The sequence below is a fragment of the Oreochromis aureus genome, linkage group 3 (assembly GCF_013358895.1).
Source record: "Oreochromis aureus strain Israel breed Guangdong linkage group 3, ZZ_aureus, whole genome shotgun sequence".
Taxonomy (NCBI): domain Eukaryota; kingdom Metazoa; phylum Chordata; class Actinopteri; order Cichliformes; family Cichlidae; genus Oreochromis; species Oreochromis aureus.
The window spans coordinates 69,375,652-69,396,138 of NC_052944.1; the positions used below are offsets into that span (position 1 = coordinate 69,375,652).

Sequence of the window (20,487 nt, forward strand, 5' to 3'; positions counted from 1 at the left end):
TTGATTCAGGAGGTCGAACTGTCTACTCAGGATGGCCAACAAGGTAAGCACATATTGTGTTGATTCCTTGACTCATCAAAAGTGTGAAATAAATTATGACTCTGTCTTAACCTATTTTCCAAATACACCAAACGCTTATATATTTTCAGGCTGTTTTGGATACCAGGCACCAGTGGTTTTCAACAGAGGTAGAGGTAGATCCCTTTACCGTATCACTCGGGAACAGCTTTCATTCCTGAAGTCATGTGGATTCACTGCACCTCAGATGGCTGATATTTTGAATGTTTCACTTCGTACAATTCGAAGACGTCTGTGGTCAGTGACTTTTGAAACCAGTGTGACTTTCAGTTCTTTGTGACACACACTCACTGTTTATTCAAATTAAATGATATTGTGAATTTGTAAAAATAAGTTTATTTGAATGTGCACCACTAGTCAAGTAATGAAGTGTGTTGTTATGGTAGTGATAAAATAATCATGTTTTTTTTTTTGTCTGATTTCAGACAGTATCATTTCACCCGTGCATCAATGTATGCGGAACTGACTGACAGTGCCTTGGATGAACATGTGCAGGACATTGTTGCTGGAAATGAACAAACTGGTCCTGAGGCTGTCAGAGCCTCCCTGCGAGTACGTGGACTACGTGTACAGTGAAGGAGGGTTCGAGCAAGCATGTTACGGATGAATCCTGGAGCAGCTGCCCTTAGAGCACTTTTGCGGAGACCAGAACGAAGAACATATCAGGTTGCAGGTCCAAACTCATTGTGGCACATTGATGGAAATCACAAGCTAATACGGTAACCAACCACACTGATTTGTTGAACACCTATTTTGACCAAAGTGAAATTCAGAATTACATCAAATATAATTGTTGAACAATAAGACGCGTCCACTAGAGCCAGGCCCTGGGATGGGCAGTCCTCTAACACAACTGGTTATGTTTAAAGGGGAAGATGAGAGAACACAGACAGCGCAAGCAACATACAGAGAAAAATTCAAACTTGACATGTAATAGTGCCATGTAAATCAATTAAGAGTGTATTTTCCATTGTTTCAATAACAAAGCAGAAATAATATTTTTCTTCTTATGGACCACGGTTTTAGGTGGAGGATAGTCATTCATGGGGCTATTGATGGATACAGTCGTCTTGTGGTCTTCCTTCATGCCTCAAACAACAACCGTAGCAGTACCGTTTTATCAAGTTTCATCAGAGCCGTGGTATCCTATGGTGTACCCTCGAGGGTCCGGACAAACAGAGGTGGGGAAAACAATGCTGTCTGCCTGATGATGAACATTTTCAGAGGCTTTGATCGTGGAAGTGCCCTACGAGGAAGGAGTACCCATTATCAGAGAATTGAGAGGCTCTGAGGTGATCTGTGGCGAGGAATGACCAATGTCTACTGTGATTTATTTCACCACCTGGAGGAGGAAGGCATCATTGACATTGACAATAAAATGCACCTTTGGGCTCTCCATTACATCTATCTCCCAAGGATCAACAGAGATTTGAAAGACTTCACTCAACAGTGGAACAATCATGGCTTGCGGACAGAGAGACACTTGAGCCCATTACAGATTTTTGTCCGAGGCAGCCTCCAGCAACAGGGCCGAGCCTCAACTGCCATGCAGGACATCTTTCAGACTAGAGCAGCTGCTGCTGATGGGACTATTGGTGGGACAGCTGATGGTAGTGTGACAGCCACTGAGAGTGAGACGACTGCTGCTCAGGGCTTAAGTACGGACTCTGGTGGTGGTGGTGCTCATGGTACAGATGAGCTGGGACTGCTAGTCGACTGGCCTGAGAGGATTACTGTGCCAGACATTGAATTTACTCTGGACGGACCGATGATGGAGCAAGTGGTAGAACTATTTAATCCACTAACTGGCACCAGAGGGAGTCATGGTATTGAATTCATCACTGGCTTAATATACTTTCTGGACTCCACATATCACTGAGACAGTTCAATTAAAGACTGAAACATAATAGCAGCAAGTGGAAAGACTTCAAAATATCTAGGTGACTGGATACATATAATGTGAAAAGTTATAATACGTGTTTACTATGTACCATTGAGTAGTGGAGATACAAGAACGAGCTGTGTGACACTGACAATAAAAAATGTTGAGTGATTTTTAAAGTGTATAAGATGGAAGTTGTGAAATGGAAAGTTTACAACTGAAACTGAATCTCGATAAAGTCAACTTGATTAATCTAAGAGTTACAGCTGTTGATATTGATAAATACAACTATAAGGCAGTGACAGTAAATAATTAAAAAATAAAAAACTGTATAGTAGGTCTTGAAGTGGCTCAGTATAGTGTAGTAGATATAAAGTGGTTTAGCGTGTGTTTGATGTTGTGACAGTTTACACCGAGCACATTATGTTTTGCTTTGTACAAACATAGTTCTGAAAATACTGGACTCCAGTGTAAAATGTGAATAAAAAAAAAAAGAGCAAGCAGTGATTTGCAAATGTGAAAGGCAAAGTTTGTTCACAGTAGAACATAGAAAACATGTCAAATGTTTACACCGAGACTATGTCGTTAAAAATAAGTCCATTTTAATTTGATGGCAGCAATATGTTTCAAAACAGTTGGGATGGGGCAAGAGAAGGCTGGAAAAAGTGGTACTAAAAAGAAACAGCTGCAGGGATATTTTAAAAGTAACAGGTCAGTTACATGATTAGATATTAAAAGAGCATCTTAGAGAAGCAGAGTTGCTCTGGAGGAAATATGGGCAGAGGTTGATCAATCTGCAAAAAAACTCCATTAACAAATTGTGCAACAATTTCAGAATAATGTTTCCAAGTGTAAAGTTGTAAAGACTTAAAATATTCCATCCTCTAGAGGCATAAAAATATATTTTATCAAAAGATTCAGTGACTGGAGAAATCTCTTTGCAGAAACAATGAGGCTAAAAGCCATGATGTCAGTGATCTTCAAACGCTCACAGGAAAGTTATCATCATGGAGCATTAAACAGACACGATTTTGTCATGGAAATCAGTGCATTTCCTGTATCCTTTGGGGCAACAGACCTGAGTCACACTTTTAGAGAGGTACCTGATGAGGTGGATTGACAGGAATATCCATGATGCATGGCAGTTTGTTCACTCACTTCCTCACCACCACAGCTTCCGAAGCGCGGCCAATCACAGAGCTTGCTCTCCTGATCCAAGAAGAACACATCAAAGTGCACTGCACTCACCTGAACTGACAGAACACCTGTCATTAACATTTTGGTGCACACACAAGCTTGTTCTCAAAAACCCGCCTGCCCATCCACTGCTTGTGTACAGCCTCTGTTTTGATCTTCCAGGTCAGCAAATGTATAAATGTGGGTGTCCAGGTATTTGTATTCCTCCACCACATCATATCAGCGGGTTCAGTATCTTATACTTTTGTCAAGATAATGCACACTGCAGCTGATTTGTATCTACAGTTATCAGAAAGAAGCCATAACCAAGTTACATGGATTCTTTTTTTTAATTACTTCATGTCATACAGGTAAACTAGTTATGTTATGTGCAACGCTGTCATGTGCCACTCTCTGTTTCAAATTCATGTAAGACATCCAGAGTACTCTGATGACATTGACATCTCCAGTTTACATGGGAAACAATTATTTCATGTTCTTGAGATTATTTATTTACACTTTTTCAGAAAACGTACATACAGGTCTGATTCAAAACTGCATATCTACTTTTAATGCATGTTGATGGGGCAAAAATATTCCTGAGATACTGTTAACATTATTAAATTTGAAGGCTATTATACAGTGGTATTACTTTAAACTGAGTAAAATGGTATTTTGATAAAAGTTAAGGTCTCCGTTTGTTTCAGAAAAAGCATTCTGTCATTTATTTGCTTTTATTATTTATTTATATGCCCTCCGCGGACCATCGCTGCACTGCGTGGGTGATTAGTGGCTCCGTGCACAAGTGCTGCACACAGGGACAAGGCGCACTAATTACGATCAGATCTTCCCTGGGTAGGGAGAGGTGATGAACTGTATGCCACTTTTTCATTGGCATACATTAAGTACAATGTTTTATTGCCTACCGTGGGGCAGGTCACATACTGGGTGAAGGTGGGCAGTGTGGAGTCCAGCGAGACATGATTAAAGTCCCCTGATATTAGAAGAAGAGCTCTCGGAGATTGCGTTTGCAGTCTGCGGACCACAGAGAGTCACAGGCTGCCTCCACGGATGCTAACGGCTAATAGCTCAATGTCTCTGTTGCAGAGTTGTTCTTTCACAGCAATGTGCCCAGAGGTCCCACAGTGGTCTTTAACAAACACTGCCCAGTCCCCCTCCTTTCCTCTCACCGCTGTCTCTCGTCTTGTCCGGCCGCAGCAGCTGGAAGCCGGGCAGCCTACTCACAGAGGGAGTACCGGGCAGTGTCGGGGTACTGTCACTGTGACCGGGTTAGCGTCATTAGCTCCTCAATCATATCAGGGAGCGATCTCACATCTACAGTGATTACAGGAAGGAGAGATGGTGTGTAAGGTGTCCTTCTCGGGAGACATCACCCCCGTCTCTTCCCTCACTGGGGACGTAGGGTCTGTCTGCCGGTAGCGCAGCTGCAGGGCGCAGCGCTAACAGCTGATCCCTAACGTAAACAAAGGAGCCATGCGCCGAGTGTCTAATTACGGGTGAAAAAGTGGAGAGAAAAGAAGAGAAAAGTCAACATAACTAGCACGGAGCGCTAATGCATGATGGCAGAATCTGATTGCTAAGACATAAGTTAAAGGTTAAGAGAAGTAAAGAGGAAAATAAGAAAGAAGCTCAGAAATGAGCAGAGCTAGCTCTGCTCATTACCTGTTAGCTGCCATAACAGGTAACACAGTTAAGGTTTCAGCAAAAGTATTCTGTCATTTGTTTGCTTGATCATGCCTTAAACACATCAAAATGCATAGTGGGATTATAATACAAGTCAATACTGTGACAAGCACTGGTACTGAATAGGCAATCACTTAGCAGCAAGGTGAATCGGTGATGCATTAGTGTGGTCTGCACTTCCTCTTCTTTGATTGGGTGAAATGAGTTGAAAGTAATTGGATGAGGGAACCATGGGGAGTGCCCTGCATAATTTCAATAAAACGCCGTTTTAAACGCCGTTACAGCTGGCACAGAACGCCGTAAAAACGCCGTTTTATGCATCTATGAACGGCGTTTCCTGCCGAGTGGCGGAAAAAAAAACGGCGTTCCGTCTGTCTTTGAACGCCGCTTTTACGTCACTCGGATGGTGCGTTCAGGCGCCATGTGAGTCGGAAAAACGGCGTTTGCGAAACAGAACGCCGCGTTTTTCGGCGTTTTGAATAATTAAACGGCGTTTTTTACGCCATTTCTTAGTCAAACGGGTTAGAAAAGTGGCGAATTTTGGCACTAATGGCTTGCCATATTTTCGCTCGCGTCTATCGCGTTCGGTGTGAACACACCGTTAGTCCTGAACAACCTGACAGAGTGAGTCAGGCCGCGTGACTACCGCAGCTCCCGCACCGCGACTCAACAGGGCCATTTTCTAGAAATGTCTGAGCACACCTGCTTTCACGTGGTTCCTAAATGCCCCGATTAAACGGTCAGGTCGCTGGTACCGGGACATTCCGGTCAAATTACCCGGAACGCAGAGAGCGACTCAGAACGTAAAAGGATAAAAGGGCGCGGTTTCCCGCCGCCTTGACTGGAAGACGGGTTGAAAACTTAAATTAACGTGCACAAACACGCTGCGAAAAGTGAGCCACCATGACAAACGCTATTTTCAGAACATGTCATAAAAGAACGGTGTGGATAAAGACAGCTAATGTAAGAATTGGTCACTTACCTGAAAACGTTACCAAGTCTGCAGTGGATGTGTGTCTGTCTCGTTCAACGTGCAGAAAATCTCCCATGAGGCCATGCTCCTCGCGCGTGTACATGCCAAAGGTCATTAGTCTTACTCAAAGTTTTAAGTTAGTATTGGGGACAAAATTATATTGATTTTGAACCATTAATAATTAAAGTTAAAGACAATGATAAGTATGAATACCAGTGTCTCAGTTATTTTGAGTACTTTCTATGAGATATATTGAGTAGATTTAAATAATGCACCCTGTGTTTCAAATACAGAATTTTTTCTTTTAAATAAACTTGAACAAAAGAGCTCAGTTCAACTCAAAAACTGGTGTTGAAAATTTAAGCATTCTTTTCAGTATTTTCAACTCAAGATAACACTTTTGTGATTTTCAAAGATTTAATCAAGGTCATCTAACTTAGAATTATAATGATGTTTACTAAGCCCCTGAATAATTTTTTAGGGTGTAAGGGTGCCAACCATAAATTCTAATTCTGGAGTTTTGATACCACCTTTATCACAAGCTGAGATATTTCAATGTAATGGGTTTTATTCCTCCACAAAAATTCGAAAATAACTGTATTAGCCTTATTAAGGCTTTTAGAGGAGATATATACAGAGTGACAAGGATAAATCAATTTGGAGATGCCTTCAGCTTTAGATAGGATTTTTCTGCCAATAATAGCGAGGTCTCTGATTAACCAGTGGCTAAGTGATTTCTTCATCTCCATGATACAGTTAGAAATATTGGTGTCTTTTCTGCTAATTGGGTTTTTTAGATATTATCAGCCCTATATATTTAACTTTAGATTCAACTCTAACTAAAGCTATTGAGGAGTCAGAGCTTGTATGAATCGGGAGAAGTTCACATTTTTTGATACTGAGAGATAAACGAGAAGCTTTAGAGAAAATTTAGTTTTCTCTACCACGTATTTATCTTTCAAAAAATAGATGTATCATCTGTGAATTTACTTATTTTGAAGTCTTTATTAAAAATTTATATTCCTTGTCGTTAGAATTTTTGATTAATAGTGTTAACAACTGAGTTGCCAATATAAAAAGCTTAGGGGAAACAGGACATACTTGCCAAATTCCCTGCTGCACCTTGAATCCATTCCTTGATTCAAGGAAGCTAAAATATTGTTAAGTAATGTGGCTGCTTCACTTAGGCTACAAGCACAGCCGTCCCCAACCCCCAATTCCTGGACCAGTACCGGTCTGTGAGTCGTTTGGTACCGGGTCGCAAGAGTTGAGGCTTGAGTTTGAAATTTTTGGTTTTCAGGGTATTTATCATTTTTTTATTTTTATATTGTTTACATGGCGCAAAAAAGGTTGGGGACCGCTGTACTAGCAGGTTGCTGAGTAGACATCCTTGTAGTGTTTTGAAATATACCACTTTTTCCATCAGTTTCCTTGTCAGGAAACAACTTCCTGTTCAGCGGAAATGCCTCTGGTTTCAGTGGCGTGCGTGAGTGCATTTCAGTAGTGTGTGTGAGAGCGTTTCAGTAGTGAGTGTGAGAGGTAAAATTTCAGTAGTGTGTGTGAGAGCGTTTCAGTAGTGTGTGTGAGAGGTAAAATTTCAGTAGTGTGTGTGAGAGCATTTCAGTAGTGTGTGTGAGAGGTAAAATTTCAGTAGTGTGTGTGAGAGCGTTTCAGTAGTGTGTGTGAGAGCATTTCAGTAGTGTGTGTGAGAGCGTTTCAGTAGTGTGTGTGAGAGGTAAAATTTCAGTAGTGTGTGTGAGAGCGTTTCAGTAATAATGTCCCTTACGGCACCTCATAAATTTCAATACACAGCAGTATATTCACAGTTTAAACCAGATATTTACATACACTTTATGGAAAACACAAGAACATTTTTTTTTTACTGTACAACATCAATTTAGAGTAAACTTGTTTTGTTTTGGATAAATAAATATTGAAATATCTTTTGAATTAGTTAAATGTCAGAATAAAGAGAGACAGAGCTGTCTATTTTTTATCCCTTTCATCAAATTTAGGAGTACATGTACACTAAGTTTATTGTTAATTAATAAAAAACTCCAGATGATTCCATTCTGAGCTTAAGAAGCTTCTGATAGGTTAGTAGAGTCCACCAGGAAAAGAATTGTGGAGCTCCATAAGTGTGGCTCAATTTTGAATACAATTTGGTGCCATTTACAATTAAGAAATAGACAATTTCTCTCTTTACTCTTAAAGTTAACAAACATGTTTTTTATATTTATCAACCTAAAAAAAATTAAACATTTAGTCTTATTTGATGTTACAATTAAAAAAGTATTTGTGTTTTGATCTGAAGAGTATGTAAATATCTGATTTCAACTGTATATTTGATGATTGTCAGCAAAGAGGGGGAGAGAGGAACAGAGAGGAGAGAGAGGAACAGAGAGGGAGAGAGAGGAACAGAGGAAGAGAGAGAGAGAGAGGAACAGAGAGGGGGATGGAGAATGAGGACAGAACAGAGATGGAACAAGAGCAGGTGAGACACACGTTAGTCAAATGGTTGTTTACCAAAAGTATCACCGTGTCATAGGTACTCCTGTATCTCGTACCTAGTGTTTCTTTTTAGGTTTGTTATTTTTCAAATTCTATATTTATTAAGTTATGCAGGCTTGTTTGCACAACAAGGCTAAATAATTATATAAACTTTTCTCAATCTAAATAGTGTACTTTGGTAGAATTAAAAAATAAGTGTAGTGCAGGTCTATGATGATTTTTAGTGCTACTATCATCTAGTTCTGATTCTGGTTCTGTCTTGGTTAAGTCCTAAGTAGTCCTGATTTTGAACTGTTGTAGTCCTGTTTTAATTCCACATTAGTTCTGGGTCTGGTTGAATTGGGGTTTAGTCCGCGTGTCTTGATACAGCCCTGACTTTGTTCTGCCTTGCTGCTTAATTAAAAAACTAGTTTAAGGTGTTCTGCAGATGTGATATATATTTTTCCCTATATGAAGTCACTCTTTTTTTGAACAAAACTCAAAACAGAGTCTAATAATCTTTCAATCCGTCCCCCCCCCAAAAAAAAAATCCCACATGCATACTACCCTTTAGGGCTAAGCCCCGGGTGTTTCACATGTCTGCCTCCGCCTCTGACTCCATCACTCTCCTTCTTGGTCAAATAGCCCTATACAAAGCTTGTAGGTGTGTTTGAGGTCATTGTCCTGTTGAAAAATAAATGATGGTCCAAATAAACGCAAACCAAATTGGATGGCATGTCGCTGCAGGATGATGTAGTAGCCATGCTGGCTCAGTGTGCCTTCAGTTCTGAATAAATCCTCAACAGTGTCATCAGCAAAGCACCCCCACACCATCACACCTCCTCCTCCATGTTTCACAGTAGGGCCCATGGCTGTAGAGACCATCCGTTCACCTTTTTTGTGTCACACAAAGACACGGCCAGTGAAACCAAAGATGTCAAATTTGGACTCATCAGACCAAAGCACAGATTTCCGCTGGTCAAATGTCCATTCTTTGTGTTTCTTGGCCCAAACAAATTTCCTCTGCTTTTTGCTTTTCCTTAGTCGTGATTTCTTGCTATTTGACCATAAAGGCCTGATTGACACAGTCTCCTCGGAACTGTTGATCTAGAGATGTGTCTGCTACTGGAACTTTGTGTGTCATTTCTGTGGGGCTGTAATCTGAGGTGCAGTTAACTTGCGATTTCTGAGGCAGTGGCTGAGGCTGCTTTTTTTTTACCAGGACTTACTGACCTTCAGTTCTTAAAGTAATGATGGGCTGTCATTTCTTTTTACTCAGTTGATTGGTTCTTGCCATAATATGAATTCTAACAGCTGTCAAATGGGGCTGTCAGCTGTGTACCTGAATTCTGCACAATGCAACTGATGGTATCAACCCCATTAAAAAGGCAAGAAATTCCACAAATGAACCCTTTCAAGGCACACCTGTGATGTGAAAGCCATTTCAGGTGACTACATCATGAAGATCATTTAGAGAAGCCCAAGGGTTTGCAGCGCTGTCAACAAAGCAAAGGGTGGCTACTTTGAGGAATCTAAAATCTAAAATATATTTAGAGTCATTTACCGATTTTCGCGAAAGTTATAAACTTCCTCCAGAACCCAGTTAAGGCACAATAAAACCTATTCAACAAAAACAGTGATGCAGTTCAGCCTTTTTTCGCTCAGCCAAGCCGTCTCTGTTGCTGTGTTGAGCAGCCTGTGTCAGTAACCTCTTTCACACGTCACTCACTTTTCCGGGCATGTACTGCGGTCTCATAAGGAAACTCAGCTTTTTGACATAAAGTTTTTTCTTGTTCCTGAATACAAATATCTTTTAAAGTATTGTTTGAAATAAGTATTCCTAAAACAACATGTCATTTGTGACTTTCTGAATACCGTATTCGGGTTCCGCTCCACCCCTAGTAGTTCCAAATGCCCATACAGTTCCCCAGCCACCACTTCTACTTCTTTCTTTTTTTTTGCCTGTCCCATCAGAATTATTGTCTGAATAATAATAATAATAATGATAATAATAATAATAATGATAAACTTTATTCATAAAGCACACTTAAAAACCAAGGGTTTGCCAAGGTGCTTAACAAGTAACATAGAGAGTAGAAGGAAGATAATAGAAATAGGACCAAAGCAAGTACTAGGTATGCAAGCAGGTAGCTGTCACTGATACATAGGAAAGCAACAGATACAGAACAAACAAGGAATTAAATGAGCATAAAAGTGCATAATATAAAATCATAAAAGAAATGTTAACTAGAGGGAAAGGCAAGATTGAATAAGTGGGTTTTTAGTCGTGATTTGAACAGTGCAATGGAATCAGATGCGCGGAGGTCGAGAGGAAGGGTATTCCACAGTACTGGGGCAGCCAGAGCAAATGCGCGGTCACCCCGGGTCAGAAGTAGTTGAGTGGCAGATCTAAGTGTTCTAGCAGGAGTATGTGGTTTGAGAAGTTCACTAAGATAACTCGGCGCTAATTTATTAATAGTTTTGAATGTAAGGAGTAATATTTTAAATTGAATATGATACTTTATGGGCAGCCAGTGCAAGCTAGCTAGAACAGGAGTAATAGGGCAAAATTTCCTGGTACCAGTCAAGAGGCGGGCTGCCGCATTTTGGACTGTTTCCAGTCTAAGAAGAAGAGAAGAGGGAAGGCCATAGTAAAGCGTGAATAAGCTTCTCCAGGTCCTCATGTGGAACATAATGCCTAGCCTTAGAGATAAGGCGCAGTTGAAGGCCAACAAAGATGCCCAGTGGATTTACTTTACCAAGTGGATCATCATGGCCTTGCCATATTGGTCCAATTATTATTATTATTATTATGTATTTATTTTATTTTCGGTTGTTACAGACGGGACAGACATGACTGGGGGATAGGACAGGGAAAAAGAAAGCCCAGCCACCACAAACATACTAGAAGTACTTTATGAACTCTAGCGTGACAAATGTAGTGAATTAATGAACCGTCACAACATGGTTTTGTTATGCTGGTGAGGCTGCTTAGACCTGCATCTGCCATGACAGTTACATTTCATACCCATTGCTTTCTAATCTCAAACAAAACCTGACGTGGAAGAAATTAAGCACAATTCAATGACTCCACCCCTGCAAATCCCGCTGAAATAATATAAAGACTCCAAAATCATCTTCACACAGTTTATGGCAGAATCAGCCTCTTACTGTGTGCCTGAGGATCTGGATTCATGACTGAAGACTGGAGGGAATTCTCTGGACATGTCACTGCTCATGGACATTGAGGTGGATCCTGGAAAATCTCTGTGATTGAGGTGCTGACGTCTGCAAACACAATCACAGAATGAAGAACACATTTTTCTTCTACATGTATCTTCCGTATTCACTAATCATGCCATCAATTACCAGGATAAGGAGTCACAGCAAGCAGGCTAACCAACTTGCTATATTTAGGGGGGAAACACATAATACACAATGCTTGTTTTGTGGAAATCATTTAAATCAATTAAATGAATGTTGAACAGACTTTCTCTTTGATACTAGAAGCTTGCTAATACATTAATAAGGTTTAGATTATTTTTTCACCATTTTTGGAAGGTAGAGTTTAGCCTATGACTTCCAAGAATGGTGTTTTAGCTTTCCAGAGAAATGTTTGTTCCATATGCTTCATGTCATACCTATTTATTTTTAACTTCAAACAAAACCTGATGTGGAAGAGATCAAGAACAATTCAGTGACTCCACCCCTGCAAACCCCATTGAAATGACATCAAAGACTCCAAAACCAATATCATGTTCACTCAGTTTATAGTAGAATGAGCCTCTTACTGTGTGACTGAGGATCCAGGTTGATGATTGAAGACTGGAGGGAATTCTCTGGATGCATCACTGCTCATGGACATCGAGGTGGTTCCTGGAAACTCTGGTCTTTGTTTATGTTGCTGACGGCTGTAAATAAAAACATAGAATGAAGAACACATTGTTGTTCTGCATGTACCTGTTGTTGGTGACTGAGCTGCTTCTGTCTCAGTGTCAGATTTATGAGGCTGAAGAAATGCACTGAACAGACTGGAGGTATTTTAAGAAAGGAACATAAAACCTGTGTGGGTACTTGTTTTGTAGAGATCATTTTAAATTAATGTTTGGTTTTAACAGCCTTGGTCACAAATACTAGAGACATGCTAATATATTTATAAAGTTTAGACTAATTTTTAACCATTTTTAAAAGGTAGAGTTTAGGCTATAGCTTCCAAGCCACAAAGGGCTTTCCGAGGTTCCTGCTCAAAAATGACATGCCCACTGTGAATGGAGTATTCCTCTGCAATTATAAACTCTTTATAAACAATCTTTGTATCAAAGTAAAGTTAACACTTGTGAAAATTCATCAGAGGTGTAAATATTACAGCAGATGTTAATGTGTCAACTTTACTGAGGCTGGAGCACAGAAAAGTAATTTTTTTTTCCTCGCCTAATTTACATTTTTTTAAGAAAAAAACCCCTTTAAAAATATGCTTTAGTTCACATTTTAATCCAGAAAATCAACAATTAACATATAAACATCATGTGAAACATCATCTGTGCAAAGATTTATGCTTCTGAAGTGAAACAGTGAAAAATTACAGCATCTTTAATAAATAAATATTCAGGCGTTGTGCAGTTTGCCCAATTTTGGCACACTTTAGACACCATATTTGAGTTGAATTTTGTAGGTATTAAAGAGCAGAAATGATTTTATTTCATTTATTTGCCTGAAAATGCTTGTTTTTTTTAAATATTTTTGAAGAATTAACCACACATTCACAGCCAGCAGGCCCATTCTCTCGTGTGCCATGGACAGCTTGAATCAAGGGTCTCAAACTTAAATGAGCAGTGGGCCAGTAATTTGCTGTTCTGGAATCTGTGAGATTTCAGCTCGCTAACAAGCTATTTGTTTTGTGTTTACATGTAGTCGGGGGAGTTTGTGGCTCTGTTGTTTAGGTTTAGTGGACTTTTGCGTAAGTACGTAACTGTTCTTTTAGTCATTGCTAGTTTTCGCTGTGTTTGGTGGTTGTAGAAATGTTTAATATAAGCATTTAATTGAGATTCTGAGATTTCTGTGGATACCACACACGCTAATATTTTCATAAAAGACTTGATGTCACGGAGGGTTAAATTGCAGTCCACCCCCATTGCCGAAGGTACTGGGGGCTTTGGGACACTTCTTACTTACAGTTACTTTCCAGAGAAATGTTTGCTCCAAATGCTTAATTTCATACCTATTTATCTTTAATCTCAAACAAAACCTGACGTGGAAGAAATTAAGTACAATTCAATGACTCCACCCCTGCAAATCCCGCTGAAATAATGCAAAGACTCCAAAACCAAAATCATCTTCACTCAGTTTATAGCAAAAATCAGCCTCTTACTGTGTGACCGAGGGTCGAGATTCATGACTGAAGACTGGAGGGAATTCTCTGGACATGTCACTGCTCATGGACATCGAGCTGGATCCTGGAAAATCTCCTCTGTAATTGTGGTGCTGACGTCTGCAAACAGACAAAGGATGAAGAACATATTATTCTTCGAAATGTTCCATCAATATTCACTAATCATGCCATCGGTTACCAGGATAAGGAGTCACAGCAAGCAGTCTAACCAACTTCCATGTTTAGGGGTTAAACACATAATACACATTGAAATCAACAAAGCTGTTGTGTGGGTAATTGTTTTGCGGAAATTATTTTAAATGAATGTTTAATCTTGAACAGCTTTGGTCTTTAATACTAGAAACTTGCTAATATGTTAATAAGGTTTAGACTATTTTTTTCACCATTTTTGGAAGGTAGAGTTTAGCCTATGACTTCCAAGAATGGTGTTTTAGCTTTACAGAGAAATGTTTGTTCCATATGTTTGTTTGTTCCTTTTGTATTTTCTTACTCAGTTGTATATAGCATTTGTATTTCTATTTTATTCTATTGTATATAGTATTTTATTTTATTTTATTGCATTCCAGTGTTTTCTAATTTCTGCTACATAACTCTGCACTTTTGCTGTAACAAAACAAATTTCCCACCTGTGGGACTAATAAAGGTTATCTTATCTTATCTTATATGCTTCATGTCATACCTATTTATTTTTAACTTCAAACAAAACCTGATGTGGAAGAGATCAAGAACAATTCAGTGACTCCACCCCTGCAAACCCCATTGAAATGACATCAAAGACTCCAAAACCAATATCATGTTCACTCAGTTTATAGCAGAATGAGCCTCTTACTGTGTGACTGAGGATCCAGGTTGATGATTGAAGACTGGAGGGAATTCTCTGGATGCATCACTGCTCATGGACACCGAGCTGGTTCCTGGAAACTCTGGTCTTTGTTTATGTTGCTCACGTCTGCAAACACAAACATAGAATGAAGAACACATTGTTGTTCTGCATGTACCTGTTGTTGGTGACTGAGCTGCTTCTGTCTCAGTGTCAGATTTATGAGGCTGAAGAAATGCACTGAACAGACTGGAGGTATTTTAAGAAAGGAACATAAAACCTGTGTGGGTACTTGTTTTGTAGAGATCATTTTAAATTAATGTTTGGTTTTAACAGCCTTGGTCATAAATACTAGAGACATGCTAATATATTTACAAAGTTTAGACCACTTTTTTAACATTTTTGAAAGGTAGAGTTTAGGCTATAGCTTCCCAGACTGGTGTCATAAATCCTTTTAAGCCCCAAAGGGCTTTCCGAGGTTCCTGCTCAAAAATGACATGCCCAGTGTGAATGGAGTATTTCTCTGTAATTATAAACTCTGTAAAAACAATCTTGGTATCAAAGTAAAGTTAACACTTGTGAAAATTCATCAGAGGTGTAAATATTACAGCAGATGTCCACTGATGTGGAAAAGATTAAGAACAATTCCAATCGCTCCACTCCTGCAAATCCTGTTGAAATAATATAAAGACTCAAAACCAAAAGGATCTTTATATTTATTTATTTATTTATTTACTTAATAGTAGAATCAGACTCTTACTTTGTGACTGAGGGTCCAGGTTCACGACTGAAGACTGGAAGAAATTCTCTGGACATGTCAACGTTCATGGACATCGAGCTGGATCCTGGAAACTCTCCTCTGAGTTTGTGTTGCTGATGTCTGCAAACACAAACATACAATGAAGAACATATTACTCTTCTACACGTACCTGTTGTTAGCCATTGAGCTGCTTCTGTCTCAGTGTCAGACTTACGAAGCTGAAGAATTAAATTTTCTCACAACTACTGTAATTCCTGTAGGACAGGCTGTCACCAGGGTAATCCTTTTGAATTACTTTTAGATTTTTTGCTTATATTTTTAATTTTGGATTTCCATTTAAATTTTTTGTTATATACACAATCAATCTTTCCTTCATCAGTATTTAGTAATCAATAAGAATTGTGTTGTGGGAAGCAGCCAGGAGCCAGGAAACCATGGCTCACTGATCCCCGGCTAACAAAACTAGCAATCTGGGACACATAATGTCACCTTTGACATTACATGTCCCAGTTAGTGGATGAGGAGGAGAGTTACTGGCTAGATACCTGCATGGCTTGGGCTCTGATACCAGTCTAGTCGATAGAGCTGGACTTGGTCTCAGTCTGAAGTTACCCTTGGTTAGAGGTGGCGGGCCGGGGTGGATATCTTAGTATCCGCTCTGTATGGAGCGGATACTAAGACTAAGGTGGAGGCCTCCTGTGTTCAGAGCTGAATGTGAAGTGGCAGGAATGAGAATTAGTACCTCCAAATCTGAGGCCATGTTCCTCAGCTGGAAAAGTGTTGAGTGCCCAATCATGGTCAGGGATGAGTTACTGTCCCAAATTTAAGTATCTCAATGTATTGTACATGAATGAGGAGAGAATGGAGCAGGAAATTGACAGATGGATTGGTGCTTCGTCTGCAGTGATGTGGACGGTGTACCAGGCCGCTGCTCCTCCACATTGAAAGGAGCCTAAGCACTTCCTGGGTGAGCTGTTCCAGGCATGTCCAACCAGGAGGCCCGGGGTTACCAGGATAATGATTCACAGCAAGCAGGTTAACTTATTCCTGATGTTTACCCAGGGTTTATCGGTCTTCCTTTGAGCACATAGAAATGCTAGGTGTTGCATTGGGAGCATCAAACCAATCAAAATCATAGAGAAGTGTACTGCAGGGACAGTAGTTATTTTACTAAGAAATATAAAACTACAAAACTCAAAGGGGAAACAAATATCAAGAGGTCAAGTATATAATATATACAGATTTAAAGCAACATAGCTGTGTCAGTGGTTGTTTATCAAAATCACTTTGAATCTGTCAGTGCTTTAAGATCTTTTTCAGAAAGACTATCTTATGTTAATGAAGTTTACCATATTCTTAAACCATTTTCACTTTGTTTGTTTGTTTAGAATAGAAACAGTCCCTTACTTTGTGCCTAAGGGTCGAGGACTAAGGACTAGAGGTGGAGGACAAACTGTGGACTTTTCACTGATCATTCTTTTTCTTAACCAAACCACTAATCTTTAGGCATCCTGAGAGAGAAACAAGGAATAATTACTTTGAGCACAACAGTGAAAAACATCAGAAATATATTTATAGAAACCCATAACTTGCAGAACAGGAAATACAGTACACTGAGCGAGAGGGACACACACACACACACACACACACACACACACACACACACACACACACACGCACACACAGTCCAGTCTCTATTAAACCCAGCTGACCCTCTACCTCATAAATTAATAGATACTTTTACTCCTTTACAGCTCATTGAAAGACGGCTAACTCAGCACATGAAGAAAAATGTCAGTTTCATCAATAACCAAAGATTTATTTTCATCCATGATGTTCCTTTTCTTTATGGTCTAACAAACTCAAGTACCAAAACAGATCATAACTATTTCCAGACTTTATTGTTCCACCTTTAGAAACATTAAAATGATTTTTTTTCTGCTAAGAAACATTTTTCTAGTAATTCAGATATCCTATTATTGCTCAGCAACACTCACCTTGTTTTCACTCATCTGCTTCTTGATTTTAAAAACTGAAATTACAGTACTTTGTTTCCTCCTCACCTCAGCAGAGCAGCTCCTCCCCTCTCCACAGGAACTTGTATTACTACATTCCCAGAGTGTGAACCACAGATTGGTTCAGACTAAAGAGAGATATCTTTGCTTAATGCCACAAATATGTTTGCATCTTAGGTGACATAAGTGAACTAGACATGGTAGTAAATACATCATATATAATCTTGTATCTGTAAAGGTTCTCAGTCATCCAGGTCATCGTATTCTAACGAGCTTGGACAAAAAAGCGTCTGGACTTCTTTAAGTTGCTTGAAGTTGGTTCACCTCCCATCCGAGAAGCTTCTTCAGTTCTAGGGTCAACTGGTGGAAAGTCTCAGATTTAAGCCCAGTGGGAGTATCCCCCAAGAGGGACATAGACCCCCTATTGATTCTCTACCTAATCACAGGTAGAGGATCTGTCCATCTGCATCTAAAAGACAAAGGTCACTCTTTCGAGGATGCCAATGTTCACATTTTGGATAGAGAAGAAAGATGGTTAAAACAGGAGTGAATGAAGCCATCTATATCCACTGTTAATGACCATCTTTGAACAGCGACAGTGGCTTATGACACCAACTGTCTACCATCTATAATCCAGTTTTGAGATCCCTTCCTAGTCTACTTCCAAATTCAGGTAAAACTGATGTTATTGTACTTGGCCATAACAGTCTTAGAAAAAGGGTGTCTAAGCAGATACTTATCTCAACGGCATTACCTCAGTTTCAAGTAACACTATGAGTCACAGGAGCTCAGTATTAGTGGAATAGACAGTGATGATCAAAGGTGATGGCAAATGACACAGTTAATTAAGAAGGCTTTAGCTAATAAAATAACAAAAAACAGTGATGTTCGCTGACAGTTTCAGCAATGCTCCTTACTCTCTTTTGACTCTATGGACAAACATATGAAAGTGAAGATGTTTTGTTGTTGTTGTTGTTGTTGTTGTTTTACATACAGACACAGTAAAAACGTTCTAATTTGAGTGTTGGGTTTAAAGAGGATAATGAAAGGGAACCTTTATGAAACACAGAATATGTGACCCACATGCTTTTCAACGAACCAAAAGCTGTTGAACAGCATTCCAGTCATGTTAGGATGTGTTCACTGAGTGTGTGTTTCTTTTATCTGTTTAAGTCTTCATTTCTATTTGAGTTTTTTCAGTTATTATATATTGTACACAGTATAACAATGTCTAAGGCAGGAGATACAGGAAAAAAGGGGGTGGATAGGGGAAGATGTAATAAAGGAATAGAGTAAGAATAGAAATGCACAATATATCGCCAACTGACGCGCCTGTAGAAAAAATAAACATACAGCACCTGGAACACAAAAAGTCGGCAATGAACAGGGACACAAATCAATCTCCTTGTGGTGTGTTAGTGTGAAAGAGAGAGAGAGAGAGAGAGACAGAGACAGTCGAGCGTAAGTGCTTTTTGTCATGAACATTTATTTAAGAATGAGGGTGTGAAGAAGCAGTAGTGCCCCCAAGAAGCAAGAGGGAGACAGAGTGGATCCAAGACAACACGGCCATCCACAGTCACCAAGAATACCAAAGACCTAAGGCCACACATCTCACCGATATCTGATATTTTGATATACCAATATTTTGATGAATAAATCTTCCTTGTTTAAATATGTCCCATGTTGTGGTCTCCCTTTGCTTGTGTTCTTGATTAGAATAAGGGGTAACAATTCAGGTTTTTACAGGAATAGACCCTGTGCACAAGAAAATGCTAACTTCCTGTTTTAATACCGGATGTGGGGTTGTACATTTCCGGTAGCTTTATTTTGCGGTCAATCACTACTGCGAAGATGGACTCCAAAATCATGTCCAAAACACGAAAACGGAAAGATCGCGTTAAATTACAAAGAGCAGAGGGTGGGAACACTCACCATTGCTGTGTCATAAAAAAATATAATGATCAATTTTGACATTTGAATAGTGTAGATTGATTGGTTGTTTACATCACTCAACACAAGCAGAACTGCATTACAAAATCAGAAGACACATCGTTCACATTCAGAAGCACATCTCTGTATAGTGACAGTTCCTATAATTTAAACAGGCAAGTATTCAGCATTCAAACTACAGATGACCAATAGTCAAAGGTTTCCCCCGTTATGTCGATATCAGCTAGTCAAGTACACAACTACACAGCATGTCAACAAACCGTGAAAAAAAGCCACAAAAAAAAAAGAATGATTGCTGATAAGGGTTTCTATACATTAGTATTTACGAAGGGTATGTTGTTACTTACCTTCAAAATTACAGTGGTCCCTCACTATAACGGCTGCGCAGTTTCACGGATTTTTTTTGTGCAATTTATCATGCTTTTTTTTTTTTTTTTTTACAGCGCATTGTGTTCTGCATCCTGATCGGCTGTAGACCACTGTCGATCTCCTCCGTGCCGTCTCTCGCGTACAGTACAGAATCACTACATCGATCGCTAGCAGTGTGACTCTGAAGAAGATAACCATCTCACAAAAAGTTGGACTTCTGATTCATTGATTCATTAATGATTCACTGATGGTGAATTGTCTCGCAGCTGTAGTGAGGGGTTTTACAGCCTTAAAACATCTATAATAATTGTAAAATATAAAGTTGGCTAATTCTCGGATTTCATCTATCGCTGGTTATTTTTAGAACATAACACCCGCAATAAACGAGGGACCACTGTATATAAATACTGAGAAATATAGAATTTGAATCCCTTCTCTCTTTTGCTCTGAGGCGCGGGGGAAGTCGATGAACATCATCAACAGTTATATTCGGTAAATGCCGAAGACATCTTGAGAAATTTAAATCGCCGCTTGATTCATCCATTTGGTTGATTTTGGAAAACCCGACTGTAAACAAGGAGCGAATATCACACCGGAAACGAAGTGCTATACAGGAGTTTCCCCACCGGAAGTGTCATTTGCTAAGGCACACAGAGTCTATTAAAAAAATAGTAACTGTAAAATCTAATATTGTGTTTAATTAAAACTATTAAGTATACTGAACTCAGTTTTTTTTAGTTTGTTATTAGAACTCGGTTTAAGTAAGTTACCAGTATTTTTTATTCAAAACGTTGATCAAGTCAGTTTACTTGAGTTGTCTTAACTTAGAAAAACTAAGTAAGCTGGAAATTTTGCTTCTCAGTGCGGAAGGATGAAACAAT

At 39.3% G+C, this 20,487-nt stretch overlaps 1 protein-coding gene across 1 annotated transcript in view; it reads right to left on the reverse strand.

The window, feature by feature from the left end:
- The window catches only part of LOC116309971, a 195,486-nt gene that overhangs the window by 140,415 nt on the left and 34,584 nt on the right, over positions 1–20,487 (reverse strand). The window contains exons 7-10 of the mRNA XM_039608020.1: positions 15,273–15,392; positions 14,522–14,641; positions 13,672–13,791; positions 12,095–12,214 (exon numbers count right to left, since the gene is read on the reverse strand). Coding sequence (XP_039463954.1) covers positions 12,095–12,214; positions 13,672–13,791; positions 14,522–14,641; positions 15,273–15,392 — 480 coding nt within the window. The remainder of the gene's footprint in view (positions 1–12,094; positions 12,215–13,671; positions 13,792–14,521; positions 14,642–15,272; positions 15,393–20,487) is intronic.